Source organism: Ambystoma mexicanum, chromosome 12, assembly GCF_040938575.1.
Source record: "Ambystoma mexicanum isolate Mex_15411 chromosome 12, UKY_AmexF1_1, whole genome shotgun sequence".
Lineage (NCBI taxonomy): Eukaryota > Metazoa > Chordata > Amphibia > Caudata > Ambystomatidae > Ambystoma > Ambystoma mexicanum.
Genome location: NC_090936.1, coordinates 203,503,375 through 203,527,273, shown reverse-complemented (window position 1 = coordinate 203,527,273; position 23,899 = coordinate 203,503,375). Strand labels below are relative to the sequence as shown.

General features: G+C 43.2%; 1 protein-coding gene across 1 annotated transcript in view; it reads left to right on the top strand.

The window, feature by feature from the left end:
- The window catches only part of FGF6 (fibroblast growth factor 6), a 161,941-nt gene extending 142,917 nt beyond the window's left edge, over positions 1-19,024 (top strand). Inside the window, exon 3 of the mRNA XM_069628303.1 lies at positions 18,390-19,024. Within this exon, the coding sequence (XP_069484404.1) occupies positions 18,390-18,566 (177 nt within the window). The 3' untranslated portion in view covers positions 18,567-19,024. The remainder of the gene's footprint in view (positions 1-18,389) is intronic.
- Positions 19,025-23,899: the final 4,875 nt, after the last annotated feature.

Below are 23,899 nucleotides of genomic sequence, written 5' to 3'. Positions count from 1 at the left end.
AGCCAGGGTAGGAGTCACATTATTTCATATTTAAGGCATAAAGTACATGCCCTCATGGCTCAGATAAAGTTTATAAGAAGTAAATATTGCAAATTCTCCCTTATTCCCTTTTGTAAAATTTTAGGAGGGAAAATGTATGCCAATAATTCTTTATGGAATAGGGATCTTGCACTATTGGGTGTTGGACCGTCTACATAAATTGGAAAGTATTATCTGGCAGAGGGTTCTTGGTATTACTAAAGCTTTTCCCTCCATAGCTATTTGCTATGAATTTGGATTTACTTCTTTGAGAGTGAGAGGTATATGGAGGTACCTGCAAATTTAAGTTAAGCTTATTAACCCGTTAACCAACACTTTGGATGACACTGGGAACACAAGTACTCAGGGGAGGTGAGAAAGTGATCAATTCCTTCTGTGATTATTGTGACTCTGTATTGTTAGAACACAGTTTGTCCCTGGAGGATCCGAGGGAGAATATGGGAAGAGTCAAAAGGGTGTTATTGCGTCAAGACTGTTGCACAGTAGATCATTTTCATGGATTCAAATCACTAAAGCATCTAAGTCACAAACATAATGGTTTGGTGGATTTGGCTCCATATTTGAGGTTGTTGAAGTCGCAGGAGAATAGCTCGGGGGCAACGTGCTTGCCTTGGAAGCAAGACACGGAGCACCCCAGGTTCACGCTTAGAAACCTCTGTGTATTAAGTGAGTTATAAATAACTTATATATCAAATCATATAATTCCTTGCTCCCGTGCCCAACTGGACATAGGGGCCTCATCACGGGTTTGGCCTGAGCCCTTAAATTTAGCAGTACCGGTATAACCACTGCATTTAAGGGCTGGCCAAATCACGAGTTGGGTGCAAAATTGCATTTTTATCTCCAGCTTTTTGCTGGAAGTAAAAATTGCCATTTTCGGGCCGTTTTCAGCGCTACTACCGCCATCAGTAATATTGCTTCCCAACCCCATTGGGGAATGGGGTTTTACCGCCCCCCCACGCAACTCGCACCAGACCGAGTTGCAGTAGCGCTATTAGCGTTGGGCAGTATCCCGATGGTATTACCGCCAGGATACCGCCCAACTCCTGATGAGGCCCTTTATGCGCTTTGGACAGAACTTGTATCCCACTAGAGAAATATTAGCAAGGCGCATGGCAAATGACCATATAAATATGTGTAGGTTTTGTAAGAATCCACGGGAGCTAGAAACTTTGAAGCATTTATTTTTTTGTCCAAATCTACAATCCAAACAAATTCGACACTTTAGTCTGTTTATGTTTACAATCTTGGTCATGTTGATAGTAAAAGGTTTTGGTCTTTGTGTCTACTTGGCAATTCCACCTCTCGAGCACTTGCGATCATTAGGTGTATTAAGGATATCAATTTAAGTGAGACTTGCAGCAGTTTTATAATATTTGGTATAATGACGTCATGATGTATGTTTTTTTTTTATCTGTAAAACTTAAGAGTTCAGTCGGGGAGTTGATATTATAGGAGTTTCAGAAATATGTCATAGGTGTTTTGTCATGTATTTTTTGTTAAGGATTTAGCTGCATTTTTAAATGATCATTTTACATTTGTGCGCATTTGCATTGTGCTCTACATTTTGTATTGTGTTGTTAAGGTTGACTTTTCTTAACACATATGCAATAAAAAAAAAAAATTATATCAGTGCTGCCTTTGAAGCACAGTTTTCCGAATGACCACCTGGGAGAAGGTCCTGTACCCTGAAGGAATTTGTTAGTCTCCCTCTGGGGAATCAAAGGAGGCAGCATCCCGTCCATTGTTCCACAGGGCAGTAGGGGATGCAATCAGACCAGGTACCAATTCACTTAAATCATGTCATTGCAGGCCTGCTCACAGAGCTGACACTAGTGTGATATCCAACTGCTTTGGCTGTATAATTGTGGGCTTCTATCAGTCACCATGCCACTACTAGAATTGCTTATATTTGAAAATGTACATGCCAACAGACTGACTAATGCATACAATTATTGCATTGTGGGAGGAGCACAACCTTCACCGTTTGATGAAGATCTGTCTCATTAACACCAGGCAAGAGTTCACAAAATAACTATATTATTAAATGTATTCGTTTTCCACAAGATCCTTCCCATGTTGCTATTGCCTTAATGGTTCCTCTGGTCATTGCTGAGGTTATTTCCCACATCTACTAATATAACTGCATATATGCTGGTGACCCTGACTAAAGACTTGGATCACTCTGCAGCAATAATAAAATCATGTAATACACTTAATCTCCGGCCTCCACTATTCCATATTACACTATTACTGTAGTCCATGCACCACATCTTGATAAAGCAAGAGTTGGAATTCATACCCTATTTCCTATTATGCACAATTTACCTGCCTAGTTCATCGATAGGATGCTGCCACACCAGAAAACTAAATGGCGAAAGTCCTCCTCCATTAGCAGACAACCCTGCCTCTATTGGTACAATCGTTTTGGTATGACTCCTTTTCTGTCTTCCTGTGCATCTTTGCTTGGATCCGACAGTCCTGACAATCCGAAGTACCAGAAAAAACTGAAATCCTTCATGGTATCTTTATTTTGTTTTTCTTTATTTTGTATTTGTTTGTATAAACCTTTAGAAAAAAAGGAGTAAATAAAGCATCTCACAGTAATTGAGTAACCTAAAGATCTTTTACCTGCCACTGTCACAAACAGAAGAAGATAATTTCCATGGGAAGAAGATGAAATAGAAAAAAAGAAGAAAACATTTAATACATAATCATACCATAGTGAAAATACATGTAATTCAATAAAAACTTAATTATAATCTTAATCTAATAATTTTAAGAATTTTAAAAACCAGAGTGCAGCTAGTGTTAATGAGGCGTTGGACCCTGAGTATAGTATATTCACAACCAGAGCGATTCAATCTACACCCATGCCATGTTGCACAAACATTTTTTGAAATATCTGAGGTCCAAAAAGAGCAGAACAAGATACAAAAAGTTGCTTTAAGGTTTCTGTAGCATCTTCCTCCACGAACCGACACTAAGCCTATGGGTGTATATCTTTTGATTCTAATGCTCAAAATCTGTTTGGGAGTGATGGGAAGGCGGACGATCATCCCAGCCCCGCCAAGTGCTTTAGAATGAGGTAGAGCCCTGGAAGCATACAGTGGGGCTCAGGCAGGGTACAGGGTGGAGGGGGGTGTCATCAGGGGCTATAGTGTGGGGAGGGGAGCGCATTCTGTGGGTTCATAATACACAGGAAATCAAACGCCATCTTAGATATTAGCAGCCATATTGAAATCTAGGCCTAATTCTGCGCTACGGCTAAGCCCACAGTCCTAGGCCCTAAATATGGGAATGGGTGTGTGTATGCGGGAATAGGTTGTACCTTGGGCACTGATGAGAAAGGCCAGAGCTGCAGAGATTCATAGACCTTTCGTTTTCTCATGTTGCCAACATTCGTATCTCAGGAGAAAAGCGCCCTGAGGCCATCAGGGGGTTGAGAGCTCCCTGCGAAAAGCGATTCCACGAGAAGGAGGACACGAGCCTCTGCCCTCCCCCCACCCCCTTCCCAGCTCCAAGTAATAGCGGCCAGATGCCTCCCAGCATTCCAAGGTATCCGCCAGACCACCAACCATAAAACTGTTAGACCCCCAATCGATCAGAAAAGATCAGAAAGTAAGGATCAGTTGCCTTCACCAGAGGTCACGTGATTTGTGCTGTGAGGTGCCAGGAGGGGCAAAACAACAAACCTAAAATGAGGGTGGTGAGCTTTGGACGGGCGCCGACATGTCTGAAATGGAGTTGGTGTGTGTGTAAGTTGCAATGACCTCGAAGTATGTGCTTAGCTCTTGTCTGCAATACCAGGTGCACATTAGGACAAAGATAAAGACTGTATTGTTTTTTCTGCACATAATGATCAATTAGCTGTATCTCTGTCTGATGTGGGAGAAGATGGACAGATAGGGCTGGGAACAATAGCCTGGTATCCCCTATGGAGCAGGTAGAATATGTATATGGTCTCTCCAACTATCCACTCGGATTTGTACCCTATGTAACTTACGCCATCATGATGCTGCATGCCTTTTCTAAAATGTTGCTCGTTCTTATTCTGACAGAAAGTTCTGCGACAGCAGAGTGCTTTGCTGGTGCATCTCTATTTATGTGGAAATAAAACCCTGTTCTCCTTTCAACAGGTGTGCTAGGCCTTTTTCCCTAGTGGGGTGCATTTTTTCTGGTGTTAGCATTGAGGGGCTTCTCTACATTTTGTATTAGATTAAATTGGCACTCTAAGAAATAATTGTTTCCATTTAGCATTGGGAAATTTTGACAGATAACAGCCAAATCGAGAAATAGTTTATACACAGCAAATTCATGTATTGTGCATCTTTATTCCTTTTGCCACGCCCTGTCTTTCAAAAGTGCTCTAAAGCTCTCTAGATAACGTGCAGAAAAGTTCAGATTCAGCACTTCTTAGATTTTAAAAAAATATATAAGTTTCATAAAGTAGAAAGGGAATCATTACGTGCAGGCAGCTTTGGAGGGATATTGGCTATTACTAAAAGTAGTGTTTGGTTGCTTGGTGAATTTGAGATTTGCTTAACCAAACCCTTAAAGCATATACCTGGGATTGTGCTTAATTTCTCTCTCAAAACAACTCCAGAACAGCAATTCTAAGTATGCCAAGTCTAGTGGCCCAGTCGCAAAACAAATGTGTGAAATGAATATGTAGACGGTGACAACAGGGTAACGAGCGAGGTGCAGGTCAGGTGTCTGACCTTCTGTATGCAGAGACAGTCTGGCACCCTTTGGTGTGAATTGTTCTTGTTGAGAAACTATGCATTTGACTCAGGAATGTTGAGACTTTGAGAACTTCCCCAATAGCAGGTTGTCATTGTAGACCAGATGTTTTCAAACAATGCACAGCGATCAAGGAGAGCAAATGACCCTTCACCACAAATGGCCAAGTTTTACAGATGTGTTAGCTGTCAAAAACTATGGACACTTTTAAATAATGATGCATTTTGAACCGTGGGCCCTCTAGGAGCAGTGCCCTGGACAAGGCTACGTGAGGTTCTTGAGGGCTGCTAAGAGCTTTATGCGGATGGTTACATTGGAATGTGAGTAAGGAATCCTTTTGGGATTAGCTCCTATGGGATTTAATCTGCATAATCCAGCCTTGCCTTTTGTTTCTCAAATTTTGGACTGTAGTTACCCTGTGTTAGGAAAGATTTATGTTTAGGCAACTTGCCCTCCCTATTCCATGGACCCCCAAACTGTTTGCTTTTGTTTTTGAACCTGTCTGATTTTTTACAGGAATGTGGAGTCTTCAGTTTCACTCCCTTGGCCTTTAGCTCATTTTGTTATGGGGAAACTGGTCAGTCCTTCAGACTATCAGTACTGGGAAACCATGCTTCCCTTTTGTCATTTTACATTTTTGGTGACTTTTTAACAGTGCACTAAAGCATCTTATAATGCAGTGCAGTTGGGATACTTTTGTATCACCATTGTCTTTTACACTTGGGATTTTTGGTTACTTTTATATGTGCTTAAAGACAAGCTGGTGGCAGCAGATACCCTTTTACCATTTTTGTATTATTTTTAGTTTGCACATTCGCGTTTACCGCGTCTGGCTACTAAACATGGCAAGTGCCCTAAAATGGACTTGCTACAAGATTATTCACTTATGCTTTATTGTTTGGCCTTCTTTCTGTCTTCTGGGGGGCAGGAAATCTCATATAAGGCCATGCACTTGATGCTGCTTTTGTGTGTAGGGATGCCTTTGTGTGTATGTGGCCCAGGAAGTAGGTGGGACTGTCTGGTCCCACTCCTCATCTGTGGTGTCAGAGAGTCTGGGTGTGTGGCATGAGTGAAACCCACAGTGGTCCCTGATTGTACCACTCCTAGCTCTTTGAATGGTGCAGATCCTTACCATTGGTGTGCTGGGACTTGCTTTCAGACAGTATTTAGGATAGGAAGAGGACTCCTGCAGCTATTTCTTCAGATCAGCATTGGAGCCGAGTATCCTGTGTAGAAGAACAGCCGACCGAAGTTCTGTGGACAACTCATGAAGAGGTCTGGCATCTCTTGGCCTGGTGAAGCCCTGCTGGACTACCTGATCTGCGAAGGCCCTCTCCAGTGCTCAAACCCTTAGATTGGAGGGACCAACCCATCTGGATGCTTTCTCCAGGATCCGGCAATCCTGAGCCTTTGTAAGTGTCCCTAGACCACCCAAGAAACTGACCAACTCACCAGTGGACCACCTCGGTAGAATCGTCACCGTTCCTTTTTTCTTCGCCGGAATTTCGTTGGTCGCCAGCTTGTGGGATCAGCCGACTTCCTGCCAAGTTTCAGCTTCCCAGCATTAAGGGATCCTGCTTTAGAAGGTCTTCTTCAAATGGGACTGGAAAGATGCCTGCTGTCGCCCAAGTGCGGTAGCTGTCGCTGGAACTCACCTTCCCCCATCTGGTGAAGTGTCCTGAAGAGGTCTACATTTGTGTCTTCTGCATTTCTTCTTCGCAAAGGGTTGCATGCAGCTCCTGCAACAGACCAGACACATGGGGAGCAGGTGCAAGTGGATCTAGGTCACTTGGCCTAAGCCCCGCCCACCTGGTGCCTTCCTGTTTGCTGCTCTTTTTCACCACTTAGCAAGCCCCACCCACCTGGTGCCTTCCTGTTTGCTGCTCCTTTTCACCACTTAGCAAGCCCCGCCCACCTGGTGGCTTCATGTTTGCTGCTCTTTTTCACCACTTAGCAAGCCCCCCCACCTGGTGCCTTCCTGTTTGCTGCTCCTTTTCCCTACTTAAGGAGCTCTCCAGCCTCTTTTCATTTGTAGTTGGGTAGCAGGTGCAAGTGGATCTAGGTCATCTGGCCTAAACCCTGCCCACCTGGTGCCTTCCTGTTTGCCGCTCTTTTTCACCACTTAGCAAGCCCCGCCCGCCTGGTGCCTTCCTGTTTGCCGCTCCTTTTCACTGCTTAGCAAGCCCGGCCCACCTGGTGCCTTCCTGTTTGCCGCTCTTTTTCACCACTTAGCAAGCACCACCCACCTTCTTAGCCCTGCCTCTTCCTTCCTGCTCTTAACTATTAGATCAAGGGCGTCTCTCGCCCGGGCGTCCTAAGCAAAGGGCAGATGAAGAAAAGGGGAATTCCTGTTTGGACGTGGAGGACCCAGGGCCCGACCCCCTGCTCAGACAGCAGGTAGGCATGCACCAACATGTGTTACTCCCTCTGGGCCCCCCTTGATGTTCCCTTGTGCCCTACATTCTCGCACACAGGTGTTGCCTGTTTTGCTTGATTCTTCTACCCTGCTCCCCCCTCATCCCACTCAAGCCTACTCTGCAGGAGTCTGTCCTGATACATTCTGATTTCACCATCACCGTCTTGTGGACAATGCTGGATTTGACTTTTATGGACTTCATTCATTCATGATGCCTCACCCTTTCTGAACTCTCATGCTGAACTTCTTTTGCATCTTGTACGCATGGTGGCCCTGATTCATGCTGTTCCCATATTCATCTTGTATCCTGGCTTGCAACATTATGTGTTACTACTGACTTCTGCAATTGTATTCACTCTCCCCTCTTGCTTCTCCACTCCTTTAACTGCTAACTCTCTGTTCTCTCCTCCTTTCCCTTCTTCCTTTTCCTATCTCCTCCCCTTACTTTCTTCTATGCACTTATTCTATCAGAATTGTCCCTGGACCTAGTATGATAGCAACCTCGTCTGTAACCTCGTCACTCCCCTTACTGGTTTTTTCCTCCCCACCACCCCTCCAGCACTATCTGAAATGTCGTCAGGCCTAATATGATAGTTGCTTGTTTTGTTCCTCCCCTACCTTTCTGCACCCCTCTCCCTCACCTCTTTTTTTTTTCCGGCTCTACCAGAAATGTCATCAGGCCTAGTACGGTAGTCGCCTGTCTGTTTCCATTTCCTTCCCACTCTCCCCCTCCCTTCCTTATCTATGTCTTAGCTCTTGCACTATCTGAAATGTCGTCAGGCCGAGTACGATAGTTAATTTCACATCCTTACTGTTCATGGCTTGTAAGAATGTCATTGTTTTTTCCCTTGTTCCCTCCCTTGTCTTGAAGCGCTTTGAAACACATTGTGTATAGGCGCTATATAAACTATCATATCATATCATATGATATCCTTGCATCTGCAGCTCCTGGACACCTTCTACTGGATCCAACGGTGGGAAAACCACCCTCCAGTGACCGCCAGTTGGCATACCTAGTCATCTGGGAAAATCAGAGTCGGTGGGGTAATAATTGCAACACCTTCTGTTCTTCCTTGAATAAACCTTAGAATAAACTGTAGTTATTCCATTCCATCGCTTTTTGATCGTCTGATCGAAAAGCTTGTATCTGAAAGAAAAGAATAGTCTACATACCTGTAACTATTTGAATATTTTCCGGAACATTTTCTCCACCACAAGAACTCTTCCTACATCCGTCCCCTCTCCTAAGAAGAAGCTTTGTGACTTTTCCGGCGCTAGGCCCCATACATCATAGGGATGGGACTTCTAAAATTAGGGCATAATTCTTGTGAACTGTTCATTTTACCGCATCACTACTTACCTTTTATTTTAGTTGTCAAAGTTATTGTATGTATTCCTAAAAACCCAAAGGGATGCATATATGTTTGATAATTGAGAATTGTGTGATATTACTACCTGCTTGTTACATGTTCTAGTGTGTGTATTGGGACTATAATAAATAGAGTATTTTTATACTAACCTTTCTAAATTGCAGTAAGTATGCTTTACTGTGTGGGTTTATTGGGGACCCTTGACCCCGCTCACTTTCTTCTGAACCTCTCAGAGTTCCCCTGTTCACTATAACTATGGTGGCCTCATACAATATGTCCACCAGGCAAGGTTCTAGAACACATTGCCCTGTTAGGAGGGCAGCATGGAGCTCTGAGTTGTCTAGGGATATAGAGTCTGCTTACCAACGTACATTTGCAGGTCTACTTTGGATGTTATGGCACTGTTCATGAATTGAGTGCCAATTATGTTCAATATTTATTTGGACATTTTGTGGCCTATTTACGAGTGCTTCCGCCTTGTACAAAGCAGCATGGCATGGCATTAATGTGAAACAGTGTAACAAAAGACAGAATAAGATAAATCTGACATAACACAACATAGCCAGTTAGTACAATAAACTGGTATAATGACCAAAAAGAAGGCTTTGAGAATTATTGAAGAAATACAAATGAAAAGCAGCAAAACTCCCTTAAAATTAATAAAATTGATTTGGTTGAAAGATTTAAAGTTTCACAGATGGCCTCAAGAATACACCAACTCCCAGATAAGGTTCAAGGGTTTTAATTTGTTTCCAATGGGCCTGGCAGCTGCCCCCTCACTCTAACCGAGCCATGGGCAATCCCATTCTCACTCAAACCTCCCTCAATCCCAGGATTTGTTCTAGTGATCGGTAACCCCTTCTTTTTAAAATCTCTCTAGTTTTTATGATGGCCTAAAGCCAAATGCCTTATATCTATACTCCATCAGGGAATAACTTATGCTTCCTATATAGGAATTTGCCCAATATGTGGTTTACGAAATCTGCCTTCCAGACACCCTGGTCTTCACCCTCTGTCCCTTCTGCACTCTGGTATACCCCTCCCCAGATCTCTAACACTTTCCCTTTCTCATCCTACACACCTCCCTCATACTCCACCCGCTGAATGACCTGATTCTTCCCCTTCTGTCCCTCAGATGACCTCTCTAGGGTCTACATCCTCCCTTCGATCTTACCCACTACTATTTTTGCTCGCCTTCCACCAGTACGGTTCTTCCCCTCTGCACTACCAATACTCTCCTTTCTCCACACTGCTGATCCACCCCTCTAAACCCTACTACTCTCCCCTCTGCACTACCACCACCCACACTAGAGCTCAGACGCCACCCTCTCACTCCCGACTTTCCCAATACCACTCTCAAAACACAGCACCACTTTCTTCCATCAGCCAAAACCTCACCTTTTCTGGAAATCACCTGGACGCTCCTCCACACTGTCATTCCGCCTTCTGGTATCTTGGTCTGCCACTTCCGGCTTATCTGGCCTCATTTGAACAACCCACATCTTCCTGTTTCCTGGCCCTTTTTCATCTTTCCCTTTCTCTTACCATTGGTGCTTTCTCACTGGTTCCCTGGGCCAATCGGTTCCCCACCTGGGAGGTGTTGCAATCAGGCGAATACATAAAAAGAGAGCTAAGTATTGCCCCTTTTCCTTCCAGGGATCAGCAGGCATTTGAACATTTCAGCCCACTCTGAAAAATGTCCCGGTTCATGTGAACATCCTTGGGGTTGCAGGGTTCCAGAGGGAGTGGCAACACGGCTAGTTTACAATTTGGCAAGTCTGTGTATGCAAGCGGTATGTAGGAGTGCGTGTTGCTATTGTTGCAATTGCTGATTCTGCTTTGCATGGGCATTTTCTCTCACTCAGTTGCTGGGTGTGATGCGTTGATGAGAGGCATTTCTCTGGGGTCTCTAGTGGGCTGCTGCGGTGGTGATCTGCCAGGAATGCTGGTACATGTAGTTTTCTGAAATGATTAGAAGCATACTAACCAATATTTTCATACAGAGGTGTGGGGTGATCAAAGCTGGTATTACAGTCAATCATACAGGCAAAAAGGTAAGGGCCAGGGACAGGGGCCCTCCCAATTGCCACTGCTACCTTCCCCATCTGAGGTAGGAATGGCTCTGGATTGCACCCTGGTTGGCCTCCCACCCCAGAATGAGAGACGTCCCCATCCCTTCTTGATAGGGTCGGAAAGCAAAAGTGTGGCACACATTTCGGTATAAATGCTGTCTGCAAAAAAGTGGAAGTGTGCCATTTTCGCGCCTTATGTATTGGAGAACCAAGTTGAGTTTTTAGGTTCTTTTTGTTATTGTGCTTTGTAGAGGGACATGCCAACTTAAAAGAGGTAGGATGTTAGTAAATATTTACAATAAAACATACAAAATGTTGTCTTCTAGAAGCTCATCCAAATTAAATCAGCCACAAGAGTACTGAAATGCAGACCTTTCCAGCCAAGACAAAGCAAGCGAATAGTGAAACATATGAATAGAACAAGAGAAGAGTATGCAAAACCGAAGAAACTCAAATGAAAACCGAGATCAGTCCACTTTGATGACTGAAGACAGAAACCTACAGGGAACTATGGAGATTTCCCAGTGGGCCTCTGCTACAAGTTTCCTTTTCTGTGGGTACCAGGGTTTCCTGATCCTCTTGCACTTTCCCATGCACCGAACCCACTTCCTTACGTCTCCCTTCATTCCCCATATCCCTTTGAAGTAAAGACGTTGCTATAAAGCTTCAGTATAATATTACTCTTACAAATGTTATATGTCCATTTTTTTGTTAAATGTAACTACGTTTTGATCCCTATAGAGGGTAATTGTATTTACAAATGTATTACATTCTTTCCAACTTTTCTTCTTGGTGAACCCCCTCAAACCGTACTTGGAAGGGCAGGGCTTATTCAGCGGTGCAATATTGTGGCAATAAGCCACGAGGTGGCGGGCCAATACCGCCCCAGGTAATGCCCTCGGCCCGTTAGACCGGGGTACTAATTGCTTTTTTTTCTGTTCCGAAACACGTTTCGGAACAGAAAAAAAACAAAAAAAATAATAAATGGCCGCCGCCATGGAAAGGGAAAACGTAGTCCGTTTTCCCTTTCCATGGCGGCCATCGGGAGCGGACGCACTGGGAACAGAAGTGTTCCCAGCGCGTTCGCTTCCAAGACCAGAAGAAAAAAAGAAGGTAAGTGGGGTTGGGAGGGGATGGCGAGGAAGAAAAAAAAAAAACGTACCGCTGTCTCCGGCGGAGGACGATGAAAGCCTCCAGCCGTGTGGAGGCTTGGAGCGAGTCTCCACACGGCTGGAGGTTTCCATCGTCCCCCGCCGGAGACCGCGGAATAGAAGGTAAGTGGGGTGGGAGGGAGTAGGGAGGAGGGAGGATGGAGGAAAGGCTGGGGGAAAATAAAATCTTACCTGAGTCCCCGGCTTGGGACGAAGGAAGCCTCCAGCCATGGGGAGGCGCGGAGCGGGGATGGCTGCCACGCCCCCCGCCGAGGACAAGGCGGCTGGAATCCCGGTCGAGAATCGAAGGATTCTCGGCCGGGTAATAACCCGGCGAGAGCCAATCAGAATGCTTGTTGCATTCTGATTGTCTCTCGCCGGGTACTAATGTAAAAAAATTGGCATACTTTGAAATGCATTTTCATGGCCGTTTTGGATCCCAGTCCCATGTGTATGGAGTTCCAAAGGAAGAGCAGCTTTAAGATTCTGAGAGGCTAAATCATTGAATGGAGCGGTGGGTGTGGAGGACGCGAAAGATCAGGGAAATGTAGAAATGAGAGAGAATCTCCTGACCCTAATCAGTAGGTTACAGGGCTGGAGTTTCCAGACCTCAAAGCACCTCAGCCTAAGGACTGTCAGAACTTCGAGATACAGGACAGGAGTGTTAACCTAGTGGAAGTATAGATGGGTCCTCGGGCTATGTGGCATTACATTCCAGACATTTACATCAGGAAAATGAAAATCTTGATAGATAAAAGTGGTTATGTTTTATTATTGGGCATTTGTATAGCACCTTTTACCATTGATATGATTCCAAAGCTCTGTGGGTTGAACGCCCTCAGAGACCGCAGGCCAGGTTATTGGAGAGTGTAATGTAGTAATACATGCTTGGGTGCACTCGGAATGTGTGCAGCCAGTGTGGAATAAGTGTTGTGTGGCTGTATACTAGTGCTAGGTGTGGTGCAGTGGTTGTGTGAGATCAGTAGAATGTGTGCAGCAAGGCCAAAGACTTGGGTATCCGCGTTCTTGCAGCAATGGAGTTAGTGATGGGATTATGTGTGCAGCTAGGCCGATTTCGAGGGGTATAGCTGTGTTCTAAAGACTGTGAAGTGATGGTGGAGTTGTATAAGTATGTGCGCAGCTAGGCTGAACCAATCGAGGGGTATAGCTGCATTCTATTGTTTGTTGGTGCAGAGGAGAGAGTTGGCATAATGGTGCGTTTGAGTGTCTGTGCTTTCCAGGGGGACCCTGTTCCCTGTTATGCCCACAAAAAATTGAATTATATAGACAATCATCTTAAAGACTCCATGTCCTTATATGTTTTGCTGATTGAAAAATGAACTTTTTGTTTAATTTAAACTGAAGGTCATCATAATAAAAAATTCAATCAAAGACCCGGTATTGATATTAAACAGCGTTTGCAGAAATCAACCATGACTGATTAAAAAACAATTATTTCTAGGCACAGAAGTGAGCACTGTAGCTGATTTTAAATGATGCTTGTCAGCCTTATATTTCATGGGGTGGAGCGGGAAATGAAAACGTAAAGGCAAGGTGCCATGAACTTATACCTCCATTTCCCACTCTTCCCCATTTCATGTTATGACAAAATGGAAATGGGGCACAGAAGGGATATACGATCTCCGCCATGCGAACCTCCTCCTTCATGTAAGGGCACTTTGTTTTATTCATGCATGAGATTTTCCTGCAGGTGTTCAACAGATGGATTCCCATGCAATAAGCCTCGTTTCAGCACCTGATAAAGAGCAGAGTGATGCCATAGAAATCTATTAAGTATTTCACAGCTTAGGTGAAGCCTGATTTGGTTTCTGGAGGATGAGTTGGAGGATAGCTTATAAGATATTAGAAACTCAATGGGACAGAGATCCAAGTGAAACATTGCATGGGGTCACTGGGAACATGTGAGGAATTGCCAACTGGCAAGGTTGTAAAAGCCCTGGCTTTTTTGATTTTCCTTAAATAATAACATTATGTGGGTAATTCCATCTCATAAGAGTGCTAATCAGACTCCCTTTCAGAAACTCTATGCCTAAAGCATAGTGACACTTGTACCCTGCTGCTCCAGTCTCCTGACCTACAGCTCCTGCTGTCCAGTGGTACAGAGCTGTTCAGAGGTCCCAGTTGCCATGTTTGACAGCTGCTCCAACAGCAAAGTCATTGCAGTGCAGAGGTGGCATTTAAATCTGCACCTCTGTTCCAAAGCCATAATAGTGATAAATTATTGCCTGGTGGCAGGGTAATCTTGAAATGTATGACATACGTAGGTTTTGGTGTGGTATCTGGCTGGTAGTTGACATAATTATTACAAGCCACACTACAGTTTTAGCATACACATGTCAAAACTAAGCCCAGGCCAGGCAGGAGAGGATTGTGAGTATTCTAGTCAGACTGCCTGGCTCTGCCCAGACAGCAAAACAATGTGCAGGAATACTGTGACTCTATTTGATCCTTTGTGAGGTCTGATAACACCGCTCTACAGCAGGGACGCTCCCAGGTGGAAATTTGCTGGGAACCCAACTTCATAGGGCATACCCTAAACAAACGTTCCAGCATTACACCAGGGTGTTGCATGACAAAACAACTTTGAAGTACTGGCTTAGTGGAGGTGTGGGTTTGGGCAGTTATACAGAGCAAAACTTGGTTGTCTCTGGGGTGTCCTTTGCTTCCTTTGTCTTCCACCTCTTGCACAAGAAAAGCTCTTTGGGTATGTTGCCAAAAGGTGACAGTTACTTGTTACCTTAGCAGGATTTGGACCCCTTAACGCAGGCTTGTTTTTATCCAGTCCTGTGTGGCCATTTGCCTTTATAAGGCAGAGGTATTCCACTCCTTCCTTGATTCACCTTGGTCCAACAAATGACTTCACAAGGAATGTATTTGGGACTGAATTGGGAGAGCAGTCCTTTCCAAAATCCTCCGCCAATGAGGTGAAGATGGTGTTCCAAGTCAGAGTAAAGCTCTGCTTCCTAAATTCCTTGGGCCCATTGGGGATAAACTGCTGTTGTAGACCAGACCTGCCTCTTTCTGCTGACTGCATTGGTACCCACGCCTCTCAGTGCAGGTGAAGGTCTCCTTTAGCCACTAGCTAGCGTCCCCTAGGTTGGAAGTGTAGGGAACAAGGATCAATATAGTCCCTGGACCCCTCAATTGGGACTTACAGCACCAGAAGAAGCAAAGCTGCTAGTTCTCTGCATTCTACAATGTCAAACTGCCCATGAACCATGATTTGACCATCTTTGGCCAACTTCAAACCATCAGGACCCTTGGTGCTGCCTTTAGCACTTCTTTGAACCTTCTTCGAACTGATGTTGCTGCATCATCAAACTTTCTTGATGCCAAATGGCACCAAGCAGATCCCATCACCTGTTCAGCTCGTACCACCCGCTCGTCGCCGGACTTCGACTTGAACTGCTGGAAGCATTGTGTCACTGGTGGACTGAAACCAATGGTTACCAATGGCTCAACTGCAAACCGCACATTGGACCATCAGGATCTCTCCTTGGAACCATCACCAGACCTAGACTTGAACTGATGAAAAAGTCATTTGTTTATCCGAACCAATTGTCACCAACATCTCCAACCCGCCCAATCTTTGAACCCACCCTGCTGAGCCCTCTGAACTGCATCATTTGAATGCAACCTTCTACCAACTCGATGTCAGCTCGCCGCCTTGGACCAGTGGGACTCAACGCACCCAAACTTTATACAGCCCACCTCTAGAATCCTGGTTTGACCCCATCAAACTGCCTAAGAGCTAGAATCGTGTACTATTGAGAGCACCAGCCCTGTTGGTTCATTTTGGGGCCATAGTGACTGGTTAATGCTCTTAAGGGACGTTCCCCCTGAAGAATGTCCATTTGTTGGTGTTCTTTTGCAATTTATCTGCTTTTCACCTCTGCTAAATTAGCTACAGAGCTTGCAATTATTACATCATGCATGTTCTGTGTTCTTTCCACAGGGGTGGGTTTTGTTAGTGCTTTTTTAATATAGTAATTTTGTATATGGTGTGGTTAATTAAAGGTTATATATTTTGAATAGAACCTCCATTTATTTCTTTAGTTTGGATTGTTGGACTTTGCTGTTCATGCAGACTCCTTTTTAAGAGTATAGCCAGCCCCCAACCCATGTTACCATGAAAGGCGAAGGAGGTATGTCTCTTGACTGTGCCTGTTTCCCCTTTATGATTGGGATCACTGTCGGTTTGTAGTAGTGTGAGGGCTGAGTAAGCGGTTTAGTCACTACTCTTCCTTGTACTCCTGCAGGGCAGTAGTTATTTTGTCACAGAACACAAAATCATTGATTGTGGGACCTATTCTAAAGGACCATGGGTCCAAAGACCTTCACAATACTCACTCTCCATTCCTAAAGGCCAAAGACCCAAGGTTCAACCCTTTACTAACATCAAAATATTCCCAGGGACATGCAGTGTTCAGCCAAACTCCATCATAGAAAGTGGAGTGCCCCTGCATGCTTCTTGTCCAGATGGTTGACTTGACATGGCCCGGTCATTATTCAAGCTGTGATCATGCTGTTCGATATCCCTGGCCTCTGCATTGGCTGTATATTTCTTTGTCCTGCTGGGATGAGGCAACAACTTAATGCACCTTTTAGACAAGTTCTTACAGTTCCTTGCCAAAAGGGTGCTCAAAGTACAGCAAAAGTAAGTAAATATGGATGTATCTTTTTACTTTGGGCTGGTGACCTTGCTCTCTCCAGCAGGGCCTGCAGGTTCCTGATTAACTTTATTGGGCTGGTTATGTGCTTCTTCCAATAATTTCTCCACCTTTCTGATTTCTTCTCAGAATATTTGCAACTCTGTTATGCTCTTCCCTGGCTGAAGTTCTCCTCTCTCCTTTTTCTCTGCTTCTTGTACTCTCCTCTCTCCCCAAGAATGTTGTCCTGTCTTGTAAATCAACATCCACAAACTCTCCTCTCTTATACATCTGTGAAAGGGCCTGTGCAGCTATACGGTTGTAGTTCACTGTGTCCTGAAGGTTATACTTACCGTACAAGTGAACAGGCTAATCTGTAGCTCCAGCCCCGAATTTCAGGGTTGGTAACTTGGGCTGTAAAAGACATTAATTGTAAGAAGTGCTCAGAATCATTGGTGTGAATTTCTCAAATTAAGGGTACCACCCAATTCAGCCACGGAGTTCAGGGGAATGGAAGGGGAGGTTCCATTGCTTCAGGTCTTCATGAAAAGTGGCAACAAGTACAGGTCAGAAACGAAGCCATCCACTTTAAAAGGGCCCTGCACATTAGTGCCCTGCTCAATTCCCATATGGCCAACAAACACTTGGACTCTGAATATAAAGTGTGGTGTAATAGAACCCTTACTTGGGGTTTCCTTGTCCCCAAAGCTGGGGTCAACCCTAGTGGGATCCTGCTTCCCCTGTCTCCAAGGGAGGGTATTGCATAGCAGGCTCACTTCCCTAGCCCCAAAAGGGGTGGCTCCCCCTTGGGGAGAAGGAACACATTCCCTGGATTCATCACTGACTGTAGATATTCTGGGGAAAGAGTTACATAGGACCATACTACTGAATAATCGCCAGCCTGATTTTACATAACTATTCAACAGTTAGATTGAACATTTTCCCACCTGTCGGAGCAAGGTATTGTCGGTTCACAAACTGAATAATGTTCTACCTGCTAAACGTGGAAAGAGGTCAAGTGCTGCATTTCCAAACTTGGGGTAGTCATTTCTACCCAGCTCTGAACTGGAGCCCTGAATGGAAATGAGGTCCAAGGTGAGCTGTGGTACCAAGTAATAGGCGGTCCTATTAGGTATTTTCTGGAGGAATGGAGGAGAGGGTTGTGATTACTTTACAGCTCAACAGGTTTTGGGGAGTCCTGGTGATGCCCCATCCAAAACACTGCCCAAATGCAAACCTACTTGAGGCCTGTCTTTTGTGGTGTTTTTACCTACCACAATACTGCATCGTAGATATTGATATCAGTACAAATGTAGAAGAAATGATGGGGCAAAGATGCGGGTGTGCTACTCACAGGCAAATGTGCTCTGCATGCCTCTGCAGAGGCGAGTATAGGTTCTCGGCAGCATGAAATCCATACCACCAGCGATCACCTGCATTTATCGCTCAAATCCATGACATTTGGACACAAACAAGGGCACTTGCAGGAATGTATGCTTCTTGGAAGATGTATACCATTGTGAATACCTTTTTAAAGGTAGTGCTTTAATCACCCCAATACACAAACGTTATGGCACCGGCATCCCATCTTTAAAGAGGTGAGTTGTCATCCCCTTCTTCACATATCGCGGGCAAAAAGAAAGCAATTCAGAGATATTCAGGGGCAGATCCATTTTGGGCAGACATTATTTAGGATGTTATTGTAAATGACCAGATGTGCAGTGTGCTATACAAAGGCGAAATGTTCTGTACCACTGCATCTGAACGCTGTTATTGCTAGTTGAATGGAGGAATTACATTGTAATATCAGCAGTAAAAACCCTGATGCAACATTTCAATCTTAAGTGAAATTTCAGAGTCTCATTATTGTTCAATCTGTTCCAAAGTACTTCTTGTCCACAGTTTGAAAGAATTTGCTTCTTTTTCAGGCACATTTTCAAGATGAATGCAAATTTAACGAGATTTTGCTGTCGAACAATTATAACGCATATGAATCCACAACATATCGAGGAGCCTATTTAGGATTAAGCAAATATGGCAAAGTGAAGAAAGGAATCAAGATCTCACCAGCCATGACAGTGACGCACTTCCTGCCAAGAATATGAAAATGAGTAGCGCATAGTACCGCATTATGTATATTTAATTTTGCACATGTGAATAATCTCCCAGGTAAAGTATGTATAATATTTGTAGATGTATGTATATTGGGATTAGATCATTTTCAGAATGTATGTTAGATGAGGCTGCTTGTTGTAATCTACAGTACACAAATGAATGCTACAGCGTATGGAGGCTTGCTGGGGATTGCCAAATGACCACCCTTAAGTTCATGCAAGCATCCAAAGATCTCAGACATGCAATGGGTATGTTTTATTACCTAGGGCTTGTACTTTCCTGTTCGCTAATTATATGTCCATATGTCCATACATGCATATTTATTTGTACGTACACGGTTATTTCTACGTCTGCTGTTATTAATTCTGTATACAGTTTTTTTTATCGAAGAATTACTAAGTGATTATTTACTTCGTCTTCATTTTTCTCACGGCGGTGAACAGATATATAAATTGAGGTGTAGGGGCATGGCGGGGTGGGAAAGAGGGTTGTACATGGTGGGTTGGGGACGATAAAGGGGGTATCGTTGGGACCTTGCATGAAAAGAAAAAACATGAGATCAATGAAGACAAAGTAAATGACTATTCAGTGATTTCATTCAATCTAAGAACTGTAACAGCATAGACCCAATTTGTATAAGCCTATGTTGATTTGTTTTAGTTTTTTTTGGACAAAGTGACAACTTGAATATGTACAAATGTTGTCCAGGGTGAAACAAATGTGATTTTTATTTATTCCCCTCCCTGCCTTCTCATCTAATTTGGGTTACTGAATTATAAATCACTCCCCTGGGCAATTTATGGATTACATTTCTTTTGTCATAAATCAATGTTTTTTCCCCCCAAACTGATTGGATTTTGTCACAATTCAGTCCTTTTTTACAACTTTTTTAGGTAGATGTTTAGTGATTCACAATTACGCGTGTCCATCTCCTTCATCATACAGTTGAATTTAATGTGCATTTCAGTGAAGATGGAGTCACAGATCATGAGTGAATACGTTTTTGAGTTCCTCCTCGCGCTTATTGTAAAAACCTCTGCTATTATGCATCAACTTTGCTAAATTGGTCTCAACCATCGGATTACGGAGTTTGCAGTGTTAATAGAACATTTCACGCTAATGTGTACATTTATTGAAATTCTCAGTAAAATAGCATAGATCGCTCAACTGACCTATTTATATATTCCCAGCATATAAGCCCTTTAGTAATGCAATATAACATTTACCTGGCTGATCAAGGAAGGGAGGTCATTTCTACATGAGTGGAATGGCCATTAATAAGTGTGCAAGCTCCTCTCTCACTGTACCAGGCAAACATCATGATCCTATGTCTGTGTGCACATATTTATGAATACTTTAACCGTTTTTCATAGCGTGAACCATGCCCAAAGAGTATTGACGCGCTGTACGCCTAACCTGTGAAGATTCAGAGCAAAGCACATGGGTTAAAGTCTCATGTGGTCCGCATCACATGTAAGGACGAGGGCAGCAGGATTTGCAGAGATCTTGTTACATTAATTAGGACCTATTTATTCTAAATAGTATATATGATCTAAACAAAAGCATGGTGACTACTTCTTGCATGCTGTGGGAATAAATCCCATATCATGGGCCTGACCATGGGAAGGCTTGATGGGTAATTTTGATTGAAGATGCTTTTGGTCTTTTAGAAGTGTAGATTTTGACACCAAAGTGGGCAGAAATCCAAGAACCCCCCTTTGTGAAATGTATCAGCGTGATGAACAGGATGGTAAAGATTCCTGTTGATTGGACAGGTGTGGTGCAACATTAAGGGGCGCCTCTGACCTGTCTTGCAGAAGAATGTTGGATTGCCTGAGGGGTTCGAATTCTTTCTCTGGAGCTTGTTGTACAAGATTAATTCATATCATGCAGGCTGCAACTATGGCTTTTACTAGTTACTGAAACTAGTTTCTTTGGATGTAAAGTATGTTCACTTAACGTTAGTCTGGGGATTTGGAAACTATTGACCATCTCTAAAAAAAACGTGATGATTCAGGATCATGTTTAAAACTATAAGGACATGTAGAGTTGTTCGTTGTAAAATTAAAACCAGAGAACGTTTCTCTCTGGGTAATGATTTTCCCTAGTCTTGGAAGGTCTTTTTGGACCTCAAACACAATATTTCAGAACCCACTCTTAATCAAGTTGTCTTAAGGACACGTGCTGTCAAAGGACTCAAGCTGTGTCTTAGGCATTTCTTTAGGATTCCACCGTTGCGGATGGCAAGACACTGTTGGGTATAAATGGATGTTCTCAGCATATCTCTCAAAATGCGGCTTTTTAAGAACACCTGACCAAGGACTAATCCCATTTGATGCACATACCAAAACTCACAGTAATGCCCTACTGTTAAAAGGTACCAGGCCAAATGCTGGCCACCCAAATCATGTACAGTGCTGCTCTCAAGCTAGGCCTGCGCTTTAAACAATAGACTAAGTGAAGTCGCTATTCAACACCTCCCAATCGTGTTTGTATGGATTGAAATGCAGTTATTGTGTTCATCACAGTTTTCAAACCTGTTGATAGCTGTAGGGATTTAGTCTATTATGATTACATTATATTGTAACAATATCCAACATTTAAAAGTATATTTATTCTTAACAAAAAGTCACAAGGCAACATGTTCAGTGTGCTACAAACCTCTAAAATATATAGCATGCAAACACACACACACACACACACTTTTTAAATACATTTCAATATCTTACACTCAGGGTCTACAAATCCGGTCCTTAAGAGTAAATCCAAACCATATTTTCTAAAATACAGTGGGCCTCATTATATGTTTGGCGGTAGCCTTGCTGGTAAAACCACCAGGCTGTCGTCAAACTTCCGAAAAATGCTGGCACCCGCGAATGGGCAATTACTGGGTCATTATGGCACAGCCGGACCCGGTAATTGCCCTTTTTCGCGGGTGCCGGAATGCATTACTCCCCATTCCCATTGAACCCTATAAGGCTCATTGGGAATGGGGAGGTCGGATGCACCGGCACCATTCAGAATGGTGCCGGTCCATTCAACATGTTCTGTGGGCGGGTGCCGTTCCGCCCGCCATGTCTGACCTGGCAGGCAGGAAGGCACTCGTCCACCGAATTCATAGTTTGCTGGTGCGGGAATTATGGTACCGGCAAACTTACCGGTACCATAGTTCCCGGACCGGCAAACTCGTAATGAGGCACAGTGAATTCCAATGCAATGTAATTACAGCCAAACGTAATTACAGCCAGTGGTTGTCTTAAAAACGTGGTTGGTTGTGGCTTTGTGGACTGGACTTGGTGACCCTGACTCCTGTAAACCTGAAGTGCACACATAGAACTCAGAGCGAAATTGTACATTTGTGACTGTTTTCAAATCCATGAAAAGAGCAGTCAACAAAGTGCAATAGATTTAGCCCTGACTGGATTTTGACAGAATGCACAAGTTGCGGAATTTGTGTTTGCCCTAAAACAGGTATAACGTTTTGAAAAATCAACCTCCTGACAAATGGAACCCTCACTGTTTTGAGGTTACAAACATTAATTTCAAGAATTAGGACCATATAACTATGATTTGTGCCTGTTCAAGTAGGTGTTGATCAAGTTAGGCAATCTGATATTGGTTTTGCCTTCTGACAAACCTGACCTGCTGAGAAGTTTTGTAGTGGACAATGGATATATGTCAAGGCATAACTATAACTTTATAAGGACTGCCAAAAATCGTTGTCCGGTATTACCATCAAAAAACATTTGGTGGCGTAAATCATTAGGTGATTGCTGAGTTCTTTAAAAATATCTCAAGAACCAGGGGTTGCCAAAATAGAACACAACATACGTTTTTCTCATTATGTAAAGAAACATAGGCTTCCCATCGGTTGAACATTGGCTACCATACTGTGAATTATGGAGAATGAATCCTGGGTATGCCATTCTACGTGTGAATTCTGTCTCTTGGAACAATGATGGTTAGGCAATAGTAATATCCAAACAGTCAGTAAACATATCATGTGAAAACATGTATTGCTGTTTTAGTCCAGTTGTTTTTTTAAATGACACCATTTCCCTGTTTGGATACCTTTTATTGCATTAACTAAGAATGTTGTGCTGCAATCGAAAATACAAGAGATTTTGTAAGTCCCAAACACTTTCTTCATCAGATTTTAACCGGCAACTATGATGAAGGACCTTTCGACTTATTCTCAGTCCAAACTCGAAATGTTGTGCTTTTTACTGTACACATAACACAGTGAAATTAAAATACCTCTCTTAGCGCCCGATTCATGGAATTTCAAAGTGACTTTGCACTGCCGACGCAGACCTTGATTAGTGGAATTGTGCAAAGTGTATTTTTGCAGTGCAAAGGCATTTGAAAAAATTACTTTGTACTGACTTTGCACTGCAAAAATACACTTTGCAGAGTTTCATGAATCGGGGTTTGTGTCAGCAGTGCAAAGGCACTTTGAACCGTGCAATAAATTCCATGAATTGGGCCCTATCTTGCCATAGTGAACACACACCACATACACCTAAAGTGGGCATAATATTCACAGGAAAGAAAACATGACAAGCTTTGCTTTTCTTCTTTTCATTGGGATTTCTGAGAAAACAAAACTGTGCCAGGACTTAGCAGAGGGGCAGTGCAATGGTTTTGTTAGAGTACATTTACAAAAACTAATATTCATTTGCATGCTTACATCCAAAAACATAAAAAAGCCCCAGGTCAGATATTTGTAAATGTAAAATGTAAGTTAATAGAGAATTGGAAAAATGTACTATTTTACCATTTCTTCATCTTTCCCTTGAGAAAACCTCTGGGAGATGCTAGTGTTGGGCTTATTAGAAAAATACACAACACCAGAAAATATATGTATAATCAGAATCATACATGTAAATCAGGATGGAATGAGGTTATTTAATTTCAGGCAAATCACAAGTCCTTTAACCGAACATAAATATTCTGTATACTGTGCTTTTTGTAGAACCAAATACTCTTTGCAAACCCCTCCCTCTTTGCCTTCGAGTCCAGCCATTTTGGATAACAGCTAAGAATGAGGAGGTAGGGTTGCAGAACTCCGGGGCTATTAATGCCCACTGGAGTATACAAAAAGTATGCAATGACCCAGAGAAAATGTTGGGTTGTAGATCACCACCCCTTAATTGTGTCTATTATTTTTGGAATTGCTCTGCTGTGGGATGCAATGGCAGCACACATTTTCTTAATAAGCTTTTTCAAACACAGATGTATCTCTAAAAGGCATGTGGGCATTGCACTCCTTTCAAATAAACAAAGTAAGCATTACAATGTATATACAGTACAGCTCTATACA